Here is a 16772-nt window from a genome sequence, read left to right as displayed (position 1 = left end):
CAGACGCAGACAGTTAAGGTGGAACTGGTATATTTGGGAATTATCTATAAGCAATATTTTTGAACATTTATTCATATATAAAGATTAAATATACACATATAATGTCTAAAATGGCCACATTTTAAATAGTTTTACTTTGCGTGGAGTTTTACTTGACATCAATCTTGGATGTTCAGAACAGGTCATAAAAAGACGTCATAAAAACTTTCATTCTGGCTCCTCATGGGACGTCGAAATGACGTCTTTTTAAGACGCTTTGCTCAGTGGGTTTAAACCACATCTTCTTGTCTTCTGGTCATGTGACGTACCAGCGCGACCTTACGTAATACGTCATCACGTCAAGAGGTCACAGATGACGTATGCGAAACTACCCCACCTTTACAAGTGTGAAGAAAGAGGACCGTTCCGACGTTGTTGTATGTCGAATGATAATTAATGTCTTTGTGTCAGTTTATTGTTTAAAATGGTCCGCAAATGTGTGTTTCATATATGTGACACATGACCTTTCCACGACATTACACAATTATGTGAGGTCGCGCTGGCTCGAGGAAAACGAGAAGTTGTGGTTTAAAAGTGCATATTTTTTATTTTTCTTTAAAAAAGTTGTATGCATTACAGCGAACTTTTGTAAATTTTACAAATCTTACCTGTGGTTGGAAACTCTTATTTTTTAATGGTAAAATTCAGATGTGATTGCCAGAAAACCGCCTTAAAAATACATGAACATGTAAACAACTTTTTGTATTTCATTAATTTTTTTTTTCATATTTTAATATATGCAGAAAACCACTAGGTGATGGAATAGACAGCTGCACAAAGAAACAAAGTTTGTTGTGAAATTACTACAGATTGTTTTCTAATTATTTGCCAACAACTTAAAAAGAGACAGTGGACATACACAAAGATTGTATCATACAAACAAATACAAAACAACATCAGGGTAAGTTATTAAATCGCTCAGTGTCTATGAGTCCATTTTACAGAGTTAAAAAGTGACACTTAAATAATGACATGATGAATGAACATTAATGATGAAATAGAGAGCAGTCACAACAGGTAAAATTTACAAAAGTTCGCTGTAATGCATACAACTATGGTGGTGTTATTTTTACGGTTTTAAGTAGTATTTTTTACAGAATTGTTCTGGCAACCACAGCTGCCAGTATTTCACGTAAAAACACCGTAAAAAATGATTTTTTTTACAGTCTACACTGTTAAAATACACTGTTTCTTTAAAAATTACAGTATTACTGCCAGCTGTTTGCCAGTAACTTACTGTAGATTTAAATGTTATGTTATTTACTGGGAACAGTTTGTTTAAAGTTAAATGAACATTAAACATTTACAAGTCTTTGTCTTTACATAAATACTCATCAACCTTTTTCGGTTTCTTTTTCTTCTTCAGATTTTGGTTACCAGAATGTTATTTTAGTTTTATTGCCGGTGACATAACCTATTTAGTTCCCCTCTTGAGTTCCTGTTCCCATCAAGTCAACAAAGCGTTTATGCTGACAGTGCAATGTATAATGACAAAAAAAAACAAAGCTCAAAATGTATCACATGACTCTAAGGATTGAGAAAGTTATGATATTTTTAATATAAGAAATCAAAAGAAAATAGTTACATGGATGTCTATGAAAAGTGTGTGACCGAAAATGCTGCTTATTCACATGTTTTTGCTTGTAAATTTCTGTGCTTTATTTAAATACAATCTCCTCCATAGAGTACCATGTTTCAGTACCAAGATAAAAGATATATATTTTGGTCCACCTATCTTTCATTAGAGTCCAGAGTTTAGTGGAAGCACACCGACAGGTTAAATGTGACACAAATTTTCAAACAGTTGCTGTAAAACAGTCCTTCCGGTTTTTTGTGATTGTTGCGGGCAAAAATCCTTGATCTTGCAGCACGTTTTTTTATGCGATGGAATATGCGGGATATTTATGCAATTTTATGCGATGAGATTGCGGGAACTTGCAAAAAAGTTTGCAGATTTTGAATTTTGTTCATGTCACATAAACACGTCACTTCATAACGTTCCCATGGCAACAGGAGACATGGCTGCGCTTGTGTGAAGTAAATGCAACATTTTTCAACTTTCTGCTAAGATGTATGTGATTTTGCTACGAAAATTCGGGGATTATGAAATCATGCAAGCTCGCATATTTTGCGCACGAAAATCTGCCATTTATGCTGCAAAACACTAAAAACACTTCAGGGCTGAAAGCTCAAATTATTAAACGCTTCCGGTGTTTCTTCTTCACATATTTATTGTCGTTTTTAGTACAAACATACTACAACCATGTGGTGAGAAGTGGATATTGCATGACACACATTGTAACAGGACCATGCAGGGGGAAACAGATTTTTCGACTCAGAATTTTGACGCGGGTCTCGGGTAATTTAAAATGAATGTGTTTTTGTTAAACGGACCCTCTCTCGTGTATGTGCGTCAATGTCCTTTTCAAACCTCTCATCTGTTTGCCAAGAGCACTTGCGACATTGTGTGGTTGGCGGTAGGTTAATTTTGGTTGAGACAGACATGTCAGGAATAAATTTCTCACTTCTCTCTGGGACTTTTACAAAGTCCCTTAAGACTGCAGTTTTTAAGCCCCTATTGAAAAAGAGCAACCTGGATAACACCGTATTGAGCAACTACAGACCAATCTCAAATCTTACTTTCATAGGGAAGATGCCTGAAATAGTTGTTTTTCAATCAGCTGAACCAATTTTTAAGTTCTAATGGTTACTTTGACATTTTTCAATCTGGTTTGCGACCACACCACAGTACAGTGACAGTGCTCATAAAGATAATAAATGATATTCGCCTCAATACAGCCACAGGCAAACTATCAGTGCTGGTGCTACTCGACCTCAGTGCTGCTTTTGACACTGTCGATCACAACATACTTCTTGACAGGCTGAAAAACTGGGTCGGGCTTTCTGGGATGGTCCTAAAATGGTAAGAAGGGAGAGGTTATTATGTGAGTATAGGTGGCCATAAATCTAAATGGAGTCCCGCAAGGCTCAATTCTTGAACCACTCCTGTTCAACCTGTATATGCTCCCACTGAGCCAAATAATGAGAGAGAACCAAATTGCCCATCACAGTTATGCAGACAACACTCAGATCTACTAAGCTCTATCGACTAACAACTACAACCCCATTAACTCCCTGTGCAAATGCATTGATGAAGTTAACAGTTGGATGTGCCAAAACTTTCTTCAGTTAAACAAAGAGAAAACTGAAGTCATTGCGTTTGGAAACAAAGATGAAGTTCTTAAGGTGAATGCATACCTTGACGCTAGGGGTCAAACAACTAAAAATCAAGTCAGGAATTTTGGTGGGATTCTGGAGTCAGACCTTAGTTTCAGTAGTCATGTCAAAGCAATAACTAAATCAGCATATTATCATCTCAAAAATATTGCAAGAATTAGATGCTTTGTTTCCAGACAAGACTTAGAGAAACTTGTGCATGCTTTCATCACCAGCAGGGTGGATGAAACCTGGCCTTCCAAAAAAAAAAAAAAAAAACATTAGACAGTGGCAGCTCATCCAGAAAATATGAACATATCACACCAGTCCTCAGGTCTCTTCACTGGCTCCCAGTTACATTTAGGATTGATTTTAAAGTATTATTAATGGTATATAAATCACTCAGTGGACTAGGACCTCAATACATTGCAGATATGCTCATTGAATATAAACCCAACAGATCACTCAGATCATTAGGATCACATCAGCTAGAAATACCAAGGGTTCACTCAAAGCAAGGGGGGTCGGCTTTTAGCTATTATGCCAGTCGCACCTGAAACCATGCAGCTTCCAGAGGACATCAGATGTGCTCCAACAGTAATCACATTCAAATCCAGACTCAAAACACATCTGTTTAGCTGTGCATTTACTGAATGAGCACTATGGTACATCCGAACTGATTGCACTATGTTTTATATGCACTATTTTAATTTTTTTAATTCTCTTATTATTACTGTTTTATTCTCTTTCATACATTTAAACAGTTTTTTATTAAAATCACATTGATTTTCTTTAAATTGTTATTTTAAATTCTTATGTATCATTGATTTTTTTGTGTGTGTGTGTGTGCGTGTGTGCGTGCGTGCGTGCATGTGTGCGTGCGTGCGTGCATGTGTCTGTTTTTTCTCTTTATAAACTGCATTGCTTTGCCTTGCCTTGCCTAGACATGTGTATTTTGGTAGTTTCCGTTTGGGTATATTCCTGATCATATACTGTATTAATATTACACTGGATTATTGTTCCTATATAAGGTTATGATTTAAACCAGTTAAACTTTCATTTTCTCAGCCAACTTTTTAATTTCTTAGCTGACTTTCAATTCCTCAGTTAACTTTCGTTTCATAATTAAAGAGCCCAAGTGCGATCCTGCCACTATGCCACGATTGTTCTCCCCACGATTATTATGAAAAAACAAAGGCAAGTCAACCAATTAACAAGAATATGTCATTTTAGATTTGATGAGCATGTTAATTTCCGCAACGGTATACAGAAGGAAGTTTTACGTCCTAATAAATGATCCTGTTCTCTGAAGTGTCCACTCATTTATTTTCATATTTCTTAATGTTTGTCTTAGCTGGGGCTAGTTTCTTTCATAAGCCTCAGATTCTGTAAGCACATTTTTACATTTTCAGCTAATGCACTTTATCACAATTTCCATTTTCGTGTTTTAAATATTTTGTAAGGATTGATTAAATAAACAATTTCTTATGACTAAAACGTCTCTCTGAACCATCTTTTCATGCAGTAAAAATGTCTCCTTTTTGTTCCTTCATTCTATTTCTTCTACCAAATTTCTGTATTTGTTTCAGTATTATCACTTTAATTTCTGTTTTACTTGATGCCACTTTAATGTGAATTTGTGAATGATTTAATGCTTGTTTAATGCCTATATATACCGATATGAGCTGTTTTCCCAAATTTTTTATCTTAACCATCATTGTATATTTGTACTGCACAATAACATTTTGATCTATGTATTGTTGTACACTTAAACTTTCTAACACACTTGTTATGCTTTTCTTTAAGCAATCGTATTACACTGTAAAAAAATAATATGCCCTATATCTACTCAATAAAATTGTGGCAACAGATTACAAGCAATATCATTAATTACATTCAACAAATAAAAATTGAGTTAGATTACTTAATAAACTCCTGAATATTAACCTATTCAAAAAGACAAACTCTAATTTGCAATTTAAAAAAATTATTAAAATTTAAACAAAAATATTGGGTATACTAGACAATGAACTAGCACTATACAATAAAACATATTATGCCATATCTACTCAATAAAAGTGTGGCAACAGATTACAAGCAATATCAATTAATTAATTAAATTCAACAAATAAAATTTGAGTTAGAATTACTCCATACACTCCTTAATAGTAACCCATTCAAAAAGGTTAACTGCAGTCGAAGGCATTGGGAAAAGCCAAGCAGGAATTGCTGACCTAGCCATAGTTGGGACAATATTAAAATAACTTAATCCCATTGTCCCAAATGACGCACTTCATGTGGATTTTCAGTCTCATTGCCTTAAATTGCGTGTGCTTGCTTAGTCTACGAGTCCGTAGGGTGTCCCATTTGTCATTTTAACACTCCAAGGTGTGCTCATCAGTGCCCCCTTTGCACCCTTAATGAGGTCTTCTACAAAACCCACACTGCAGCAGGCTACGCGCACTTTACCTACACAGAAGTCGTTGAAAAGAGCAATCAGACCTATAGACCCTTTTACTGTTTGTACACAATGATGACGTGGCAGCGTATGCACACGTATTTGGGCAACGGAAGTATGGTAAAGAATCAACAGTGAAGCAGCACAGACAGAGAAAGTTATTTAAAAAGTTGAATTTATCAACATTTTCACCACACCACATCTGTAAACTATAGTGGAGTGTCCTGCTAAAAAAAACAATAGACACCATCACAGAAATTCTATTGGTTTTATTGGGAATTTTATTGGTTCTAATGGAATATGGCCCAAAACACACTACAGTGTATTGGTCTTTGATGGTCTCTAATGGTATGTATTGGTTCTATGTATTGGTTCTAATGAAATATGGCCCAAAACACACTAAAGTGTAGTGGTTTTAATGGTAAAAGCTAATGGTTCCTTTTGGTATTTTAATGGAAACCATTAGACTGTAGTAAATGCTAGTGTTATATTTAGGATGACCAGTAGAAGGCGTTATCGTATTAAACATGTTACCTTTCCTCTATGTAAACTTGCAACGATCATCCATATCAGCTGAGTTACTTTAATTAAATGAGATCAGATTTGTGAGATGATAGGAGTGTTTAAAAATAAAATAAAGTAAATAAATAAAGTGTATTTACATTTTACGCTTGGAACTTACAAATCAACCAGACCAACTAAAGTATTCAATATAAGATAAAACAGTCCATAAGAAATTCAGTCCCATTGTTTTAAAGTGTCTGTTGGTGTATAAATCCACAATGGTGATACTTCAAAGTCCTTCAAACGTATATGGAAAGTGGGGCACCCAGAAGGGATATAAACTCTGGCCACCCCCTATGAGTTCACCTCATTTTTGAAAGGGCAAAGGCAATAAATCATAATTGTTGTGCGGATCTGGTTCTCACAATGCACGTTCTTGCGAGAGTCACATAATACATTTTAAGACTATTTTAATTAATCTCTGCTAACATAGATCTTTAATTACGGCAAGTCAGCAAAGAACTTATAAAAGTCAAGGCTTTTATTATTTAGATCAGCAGATGGCAAATGACTGTTATGAATGGGATTCCTAAGTGGTGATGATTTTGGCAAATTTCCCAGAAATGGGCACGGCAAGCTTTTTAAAGCGTCCAGCGCAACTGATGTCAATCTGGAGTACCCATAGAGTAGTATTACGTTCTTCATATCCCTGAAGAGTCTTTAGTTTGATCAGATTTATAAAAGACAGATCATCTCTAGCGATTCTTTCAGATAATAAACATCAGCTATACCTGTATTCGAAAACAATTTTCCGAAACCTGTACGAAGTGCATTCGGCACAGTAACACGTCCAACTGCTTTTTTGACACTTTGTATTTGTTAACCAACTCTTAAACTGTGTTAATAAGTCAGAATGCATGAAATACCATTGAACCCCCCCCCCTTAAAGAAATGGAAAAAAGTCTCCCTTATTCCAGCTACTGCAGCCCATCCTGTTGCAGATTAAAGTGGCTTTTGATAAATGATTCACAATCAGTTAATGATATTGTGAAAGACTAGCATGCAACAACTCCTAATCCACCCACACTTGGGCTAACCTATATGTGTGTGACCCACATAAATTGCCAATGTTAAGCCCATGCCCACATGGAACCCATGCTGCCTAGATAGGAACCACGTGGGGTCCCGTCTGATGCAAAGTATTTCACTTTAATCAATTTGATCATTGGCAACTTCAACAATATACCAGATTTGGGCAATTCAGATTATACTAAACCATATCATTTATACAGCATTTCACAAAAAGGAGTATGCTACACTCTTGTAATGGTAACCCAAAAAACAGTATATGTGGCCAAATTATACAGCCACATTCCTCAAAGCAGACTAAAATAAACCAAGACACTTTTATACTGGCGGGTAGCACCATTTCGCCATGTGTAGGCACAACTCACAAACAACACTCCACACAGCTCCTATGAATATTAACTCTAGGGAAATATATTTGGTCACAATGAGAAGAATAAATAATCAATTTTCAAATGCATGACCAAAAATAGTTTACTTTATTTTGAACAAAAAAATTAACAGAAGCAACTCAGCCGCATTGTCCCTGAGACACCCATGCTCAGTTAACAATGGTAGAATCCCAAAAGCTGGTGCTTAAAAGATTTAGGGGGTTTACAAACTGTTACTGTAGTAATAAATCTGTGAACACACACACACAAACACACACATTGGTGTGGTATGGTCTGAGCACTGCAATGAGCTATCCACAACCTCTAAATCAGGGGTGCCCACACTTTTTCCTATCAAGGGACAAAAATCAAACCTGACTGAGGGCCTTATTCTCCTCATCCAGCAATAACTAATAACTACACTGTAAAAAAAATCCGTAGAAATTACAATGTTATTGCAGCTGGGTTGCCGGTAATTTACCGTAGATTTACATTTATGTTATTTACTGGCAAGAGTTTGTTCAAAGTTAAATACATTTTAAATATTAACAAGTCTTTATCTTTACAGAATAAAACTATACAATAACAGCCTCATGCAAAGCATTCTGGGAACCAGAAATCATCATCAACCTTTTTCTGTTTTTTGCTTCAGATTTTGTTTCCCAGAATGTTTTGCTTGATGCTGTTTTTTTAGTTTTACTCTGTAAAGACAAAGACTTGTAAATGTTTAATGTTCATTTAACTTTGAACAAAATATTGCCAGTAAATAACATAAATTTAAATCTACGGTAAGTTACCGGCAACCCAGCTGCAATTTCTACGGATTTTTTTTACAGTGTAATGCAGTTTTATTTTAAAATTGTTGTAAAAAATGAAACAATTTTGCCAATCATTTTTAAATTCACTTTAATCTGAGTGCCTCTGCCTTGACCTCTACATTATTAGCCTCAAGTTTGTTGAGTTTCGTGATGCTATAAACCTTCAATTATGCATGCATTAAAAAAAATATTCACTTGAATTCCTTGCATTTAATTTTAATTTAAATTTTTGTAATGTACAAATAAAAAAAACGTTACATTTTAGAAAATGTTTAATTCGAAATACATAATTAATAAATTAGAAACGGGCCAAATAAAAAAATCATTACGGGTCAAATTTGGCCACCTCTGCCAGCAATCATGTGTCATCGCCAGCCCCCTCACTGTCATCCATCCGTAGAGGCATTTTTACTGAATGTATTTCCTGACAAAGGAAATTGCCTACAAACAGCTGTTCGCCATTAGCTATTTTAATCTGTAAGATATGTGGCACTGATGCATCTGAACAAATCAAAACATTCAGAGCGCTAAATATAACTGAACAAAAACAACAAGGGAAATAAAATGTATTTTTCTACTAGCAGTATGAGCAGTCCAGATGAGTTTGTTGTTGTTTCCTTAAAATAAGATGTGATATTAAATGCTCTCGTGCTATAAGATGGTATACAGAATAATATAAAAATACTGTATTATCATTATAAACATATAGATGTAAGAATGTTTTATTTATATTTGTGTTGTATTTTAATTATAAAATGGCCTGACTTTTATGGCTGTGGTGTTTCTGGGTCCTTGTAAGCCATAATAACAAGTTACATACACTGTTAAAATACAATGTTTCTTTAAAAATAACAATATTACTGCCAGCTGTTTGCCAGTAACTTACTGTAGATTTAAATGTTGTGTTATTTACTGGCAAATGAACATTAAACATTGACAAGTCTTTGTCTATACTCATCGACCTTTTTCTGTTTCTTTTTCTTCTTCAGATTTTGGTCACCAGAACATTATTTTAGTTTTATTGCCAGTGACGGACCTACATGTATTTAGTTCCCCTCTTGAGTTCTGTGTTCCCATCAAGTCAACACAGCATTTATGCTGACAGTGCAATGTATAATGACAAAAAAAACAAAGCTCAAAATTTATCACATGACTTAAAGGATTGAGAAAGTTATGATATTTGTAATATTAGAAATCAAAAGAAAAAGTTATATGGATGTCTATGAAAAGTGTTCATAGACGGAAAATGCTTATTCACAAGTTTTTGCTTGTAACTTTCTCATTTCATCAGATATTTGCATGAAATTTGAACAGAAAGTAGAATTTTAATAGTGCTTTTAAATTAAATCATGATCATTTACTGTTTTAGTTGGAATGGGCATCAGACTTTAGTTGGAATGGGCATCGGACCCATGGTAACCATGGTTTTTAGAACGATGCCTGCAGTTCTGATGTTCTGACAGGACGTTCGCTATACTCTATTACCAGAAATGTGCCTACCAAATTTCTGCGATTTATTACCTTCTCCTCCATAGATTTAGATTACCATGTTTCAGCACCAAGATAAAAGATATATATTTTGGTCCACCTACTTGTCATTAGAGTCCAGAGTTTAGTGGAAGCACACCGACCAGTTAAATGTGACACAAATTTCATAACAGTTCAAACAGTAAAACAGTCCTTCCAGAAAAGCACAGAGTATTTTGTTACTGTTGCGGGCAAAAATCCTTGATCTTGTGGCACGTTTAAAAAAAAAATGCGATGGAATATGCGGGATATTTATGCAATTTTATGCGATGAAATTGCGGGAACTTGCAAAAACTAGCACACTGTGGGACTTGTTCATAGCAAACTGTGGGACTTGTTCATAAACAACATGCATGAAGGTGAAAGGGGTGAAGAATTTTGATTCCCTTTATCCCTTCCTTTATTTACTTTTTATAGAGAAGAGGACATGGAATGTGCTACTATAACTGCTCATGGTGAAGATGGCTTATGGGAAAAAGTGTTCTGGCACAGTGAATTTGAGAATGGTGTGGGTAGAGATGTCTTTGTTCTGATGAACACAAAGGAAGATAATTTGAGGAATGTTTATAACCAAACCAATAATGAGCCCCATTCACTACCACAGGATAAAATAATTATATTCTTCAAACATTCCTCAAAATATCTTCCTTCGTGTTTATCTGAACACCTTTTGGGATGCACCTCAAGAATCCTTGACAGCCATGGCTATCCCATGCATACCTGTAATGTCTGGGTATTTTAAAATATAAACTGTAGCATTATAAATGATGTGAATTAATATTATTGCTGCAATAGTGTGCATATGGGTTTTACTTTTGTAGGCTATATTACTAAGTTTGGTACACTTTATATACAGTACACTTGGGTAGTATAATCTGCATCAATGTGTCTTATTTTGTTTTATAAATAAAAAAAAAATATCTGACTATTGATTTATTTATAATCGTCTGATAGGTCGACGTCCCGCTGAAAAGCGTGGTGGGCTGGAAAAGTACGTGATGCAACTCCCCCGAGTCTGCGTCCAAGTATCCAGCCCGGAAACCGGATGCATCCACTTGAGATCGGTTGGATCTAGAAGCGGTGCATGACGTCAGAATTAACGCGGCTCTAGCTCCAGTTGTGACAAGAGATAAGGAGGAGACAAGTATGCATAATAATAATCGAGAAGCCCCTTCAGAATATAAGTGAGGCTGTGGAGGAGCGCGTTTCTGTCGGACATTTGTCATTAGATTCACAGGATGTTACATCTGAGGAAACTTCTGCTTTGTGTGTTTTTTGTTAAAGGTAAGAAAGTTAATTTGTGGTTTTTCAGTCACCGATAGGCTACCTTTCAACATTAATTTCAGTGCTCGAGTTTGCATTATATTTTACAAGTACAATCTCAAGTTCAAATTACTACATTTTAAATATATGAGCAAAACATTTTGAAGACGCTTATTTGACTGTCAATGTAGTTAAAAATGTCTAATCCACGCTTTTTTTGTGCTTTTCTGCTCTGTGTAATGACAGCAGACATTAAAACGCATGGCGCACAATCTGTTTCTCTGAACGTTATTGACAGCTCGATGCGATTAGGTTTACATCCAACATATGCAATATAAGCATATAACTTAGCATACATTTTAACCCACCAGTTTTTCCCCCGGGATTCTCCCGTAAATTATTGGTGGATTACTGCGTCACCTTGTGGCTATACAATGTTATTTTATTTATATAGAACGTTAAACACAATAAATGTTGACCAAATAAATAAATAAATAAAAAATACATATATATATACGCACGCACACACATTCTAAAAAATTGTGACAAAAATTAACCCTGCGTTAATTTGTGCCCCACACACCCCTACTAACCACAAACTAAGGATTTATTTTAACAAAAAGGAACAATCCAAAAAACTGTATTCATCTGTTATAATTTGGGCATTTCATGTCATCTGTCCTATAAGTTTTTAATTAAATTTATGTTTAATGTAAGCAAGATTTTATTAGTTTTGGTTGTGTTTTCATAACAATAATAAAACACAAACTAAGCATTCGTTTTAAAGTAAGTGAAACAGTTTTTTTTTTCATTTATTTGTTGTACAACGTGGGTATGAAATTTTTAATATTATGTGTGGTTGGTAAGGATGTAAAGATCAAACATTACAGATCAGAATAAGCTCTGTTTTCTTCAAATTTAGAAAGTTTATTAATCATTATGAAAATTATTTACGAGGAAGTAAAAACAAAAATCCCTGCAATATAAATTTATTAGAGTATGTTTTAATGAACAAAATCACCTGTGTAAACTTGAGATTAGTTTGTGTATATTTAAAGTCATGAAAACTTTCTTTGTACATTTTTGTAACCGGTCTGTTGTGGTTTGTGTGCTTGAGAGTAGAGAGCGTCACCCACCATTATGATTAAAATATTTCCTTCTGCATTCAGTCCACCTCTTCAATCATATCATGTGTCTGTTTAGAAACAGAGCTATGAACGACAAGAACTGTTGAGTACTAAATTAAAATATAGGTACCTGGTGTTTGCTTCAGTGAGTCTTACAGTATGTAATAAACATGAAAAAGTGTCTCTTAGTATTGAATAGTCTACAGAGAAATATTTAATGCATATAATAACATTGGGAAACACTTTCTAAATGTGTTTCAGGTGTGTTTGGAGATGAAGTGAAGTCAGTGTCAGTGATGGAGGGATATTCTGTTACTCTAGAAACTAATCTTACTGAAATACAGACAGATCAGCAGATACAGTGGTTTTTTGGGCCTCAGGGGATTCCTATAGCTCAAATCTATCCACAGAACAATGCCTGTGATCCATGTGGGAGCTTCAAGGACAGACTGAAGCTGGACAATCAGACTGGATCTCTCACCATCACAAACATCACAATCACAGACTCTGGACTTTATCGACTAGAGATCATCAACAGCAATGGATCTCCAAAAAAGAGATTTAATGTTTCTGTCTATGGTGGGTAAAGTGAATAAGCTATCATGTTATAATAATCAATTATTGTATTTTGCAATGAGAAACTGAAAATATAGACATGTGTTTGTGATACTGTAGTAAAGGCATCTCAGAACATAAAGTGTAATGTCAGTATGTGCACAATGGTAAGCAGGAAGTTAAGGTTTAAGAGATTCTGTATTACAACATTTAGAATAAAACATTTTCTTTCTCTTTTATGTTTTTCAGCTCGTCTGCCCAGTCCTGTCATCACCTGTACCAATAGCTCCTCATCATCATCAAGCTCAAACTGTTCATTATTGTGTTTAGTGTTGAATGTGACAGATGTGAGTCTGTCCTGGTACAAAGGAAACAGTTTATTGTCCAGCATCAGTGTCACTGATCTCAACATCAGACTCTCTCTACCTCTGGAGGTTGAATATCAGGATACAAACACATACAGCTGTGTACTCAACAATACCATCACAAACCAAACTCAACATCTCAACATCAATGATGTCTGTCAGTGTTCAGGTGAGTCAACAGTAATGTTGCCAGTTGAAATAAAATCACTACATCATATAAAGCCCTTTATGGTAAAGTGCTGGTTTAAAATAAATATATAAATGGCACTGATATGTAGTAATCTACTGCTTTATCGTCAATATGAAAGGCTTAAATGTTGCCAGGTTTGGAAGTATCCTTAAAACTGTAGTTTGATAGTTTTTTCCACCTGTGTATGCATGCACGTTTTAATGATATATTATTCTGAGTATTAACACTAAGGGGGATTGGTTTCTTTTAATTTTTTAAAAGTAAAGCCTTTCTAGGGATGTGGGATTAAAATAGATAATGTTTTTTGGTTCTTTGGCTACAATCATGTTTATCTTCTGTCACTAGTTAAATAAACCGATATGTATTGAAGTTTGTTTAGTTGATGTTTAGTTAACTGTATTAGATATGTATTTACTTACACAAATCTGTGTTTCATGATGTCTAGGTTCAGGATTTTTCTGGTTGTGCCAAGCAGTGGTGCCTGTGATCTTATTTCTAGTAGCAGTAACTGTAGTAGGAGCAGTAGCAGCAGCTGTCGAATACTATTACAGAAATCAACAAACAGCACAAGACAGTAAGTATTACAACAATATGTCAAAGCAAAGCTTTGTCAAATATTTGTCTTTTATTTTTTTTCAGTTTATAGTTTTAATGCATATATTTGTATTACTTTGCAGATCAAGAAGCAGAGCCAATAAAAAAGAAACGCATACTTCATTTTATGGTAGGACACTGTCAGTCAGTAAGTGTGCATGTGTGTGTGTGTGTGTGTGTGTGTGTGTGTGTGTGTGTGTGTGTGTGTGTGTGTGTGTGTGTGTGTGTGTGTGTGTGTGTGTGTGTGTGTGTGTGTGTGTGTGTGTGTGTGTGTGTGTGTGTGTGTGTGTGTGTGTGTGTGTGTGTGTGTGTGTGTGTGTGTGTGTGCCAAACTGCACAATATACATATAATTAGTATAGAGAATTAAACAGATAATGCTATTAAAAAAACAAATATCTTAGGGTAGAATTAGGTAGACTGTCATCAAAGTAAATATGTAACAGGGTTCAACGCCCTATAGTGAAGTACGTTTTCGCACCAATTTCATCTTTGTATGAAGATTTTTAATAACATATTTAGATTAACAGTCCCTTTCTTTTCACCTTGTAACCGGTTCTGTGTTTTCTTACAGGAGGTCAGAGTTCCTGGACTACAGGATGAAAATTGATTTATACACCCCATTTGTTGCCCTCCATATTATTTTTCTTTTAAAAGAGCATTAAGCTGTGTCGTCAGCAAGTCTTTTCATTAATGCAGTCAGTGGAGAGCAACTGCGGAATCCAATGAGACCACCTCGCCTTCGCAAGAGTTTTTTTTTTTTGGCACACGTCAACGTCGGGGGGCATGCTATTTTCCCAGGGTTTCCCAAATGTTTTGAGTTTAGCCCCAAATGTATTTTGAAAAGTTGACAAATATGAAACCGGACAATAGCCTATGTAAACCTCTGAAATCAAGTTTCCTTATTTCATTGTGCTTTGGCTTTACTGCATACGGTCTGTTAAAAATAGACATGGGGGTTGGTCTTAAAAAAATCTAGCCTATAGAATACGTTTCTTTGCTGTCGGTAGCCTATGGGCTACTCCGTTTCTGCTTCGCGGTTGAATATGCAGCAGGTAGGGGAGGAGCTAACAAGAGCACTATTTAACTACAGGAATAGAACTACTGATCTCTACAACGGTAACTTGAAAAAGTATCAAATTTAATCATATAATTTAACACGTTATTACATTAAACGTAATAAAATAATACGTAATACCATGAAACACAATAATAGGTGCACTCCTGCCACCTACTGAAAAGGGGTGTGAAACGCATAATGGAAAGGAAGTTTAAAACTAGAACTACTTTTCAATAATAATAATAATAATAATATACAGGTTACTCTTACGATTACTTAATGCCATTTTAATGTGAATTTGTAAATATTTTAATGCCTATAAATACCGCTACAAGCAGTTTTCCTAAATTTTGTATCTTTTGAACTATCATTGTATATTTGTACTGCACAATAAAATTTTGATCTATGTATTGTTGTACACTTAAACTTTCTAACACACTTGTATTGTTATGCTTTTCTTTAATGAAATGTATATCAGTCTAAGGCATTGGGAAAAGCCAAGGGAGGATTGCTGACCTAGCCACAGTAGGGGCAATATTAAAATCACTTAATCCCATTCTCTGTGCTTCCTCACTGACCATCCATCCAAAACTTGACAGCTTTTTATGACAATTTTCCCAACAGTCCTCCAACACCATTTTAACTGGATAATAATAAAAAGAAAATACTATCATAATCTGATTGCCTTACTGATTAAAAACATAGTGTAACGAACAAACGAAAATTGGGTTCTGCCTCCACCATTCCAGACACCATCTACTTGACTGTTGCTCTAGCCCCCGCAGGCCTGAGAACAGGAAGAACACATCAAAAGAGCAAAAGATAAATATAAAGTGCAAGGCCATATGTTATAGCAATTTAGGTCAGCCAATCTTCCAGAAATCAAAGACAGAAGATTCTTGACTCAGTTTTTGCTTCCTCTCTTAGCTTTTTTAGCTTCTCCATGGCTTTTGTGCATTTGGAACGTCAGCTGGCCAATCTTCAACTACACTGAAGAACATTGATAGTTCTCAAATCATGTACAAAGCGACATTTTGACTTATCAGCCTTATCAGAAGTATTTGTGAATTAATGAAACTCCTAATCCCTCAATAGTGCTTCTTGAAGCTTTTATTGCTTCCTGTCATAATGGATATTGTTGTTTTCTATTTTGATTCTTACAGTTCTTGCAAATTAAACCCACATCTGTTTTACAGCTGCTCTAATTCTGTTATTTAGCCTGTTTGTATTTCTGGGACGACTGCCAAATGCATCTGGGATTTCTGCCAAAACTGTGGTACACACACATTTTCATGTGTCTCCTGTCTTCTGAAATGAACAAGGGTGCTTTTCCCAAAAGCATCGTTATACTATAGTCATTGTTGCCATTGAACTTTATTGGTGACAACAGAACTTGCAACCATAGCAATCCAAAGATTCATACTCTGATTTTTGATGTTTGTGCATCCCAATTTTTCAGCGGATATTTTTTGTCCAAAGTTTTTAAAACTTCTTAATGACAAACTGCTGTGAAAGTGCTGGATCTCATTTACATCATTGACAGAAAATAAACTTTTGATTAGTAAATTAACCAGGTGATGTTCTTTACCATTATGTACCAA

At 35.1% G+C, this 16772-nt stretch overlaps 1 protein-coding gene across 1 annotated transcript; it reads left to right on the top strand.

The window, feature by feature from the left end:
* The first annotated feature begins 10963 nt into the window (after positions 1 to 10963).
* Positions 10964 to 15579, top strand: LOC135724165 (CD48 antigen-like). The gene is made up of 6 exons (XM_065244473.2): positions 10964 to 11303; positions 12671 to 12988; positions 13214 to 13498; positions 13965 to 14093; positions 14197 to 14243; positions 14686 to 15579. The coding sequence occupies exons 1-6, from the start codon at positions 11258 to 11260 to the stop codon at positions 14719 to 14721; spliced, it is 861 nt and encodes a 286-aa protein (XP_065100545.1). The 5' UTR covers positions 10964 to 11257; the 3' UTR covers positions 14722 to 15579.
* Positions 15580 to 16772: the final 1193 nt, after the last annotated feature.

Source organism: Paramisgurnus dabryanus, chromosome 24 (genome assembly GCF_030506205.2).
Source record: "Paramisgurnus dabryanus chromosome 24, PD_genome_1.1, whole genome shotgun sequence".
In the NCBI taxonomy this organism is placed as follows: Eukaryota; Metazoa; Chordata; class Actinopteri; order Cypriniformes; family Cobitidae; genus Paramisgurnus; species Paramisgurnus dabryanus.
This window is presented reverse-complemented; position numbering and strand designations above follow the sequence as displayed.

What these genes read in the sequence shown, in the direction of transcription:
- LOC135724165 (XM_065244473.2), top strand. Translation starts at nt 11,258, where the DNA reads ATGTTACATCTGAGGAAACTTCTGCTTTGTGTGTTTTTTGTTAAAG. An exon ending in TTGTGTGTTTTTTGTTAAAG is followed by an intron (nt 11,304 to 12,670) that starts GTAAGAAAGTTA and finishes AATGTGTTTCAG; the next exon opens with GTGTGTTTGGAGATGAAGTG. An exon ending in TCAACAAACAGCACAAGACA is followed by an intron (nt 14,094 to 14,196) that starts GTAAGTATTACA and finishes ATTACTTTGCAG; the next exon opens with ATCAAGAAGCAGAGCCAATA.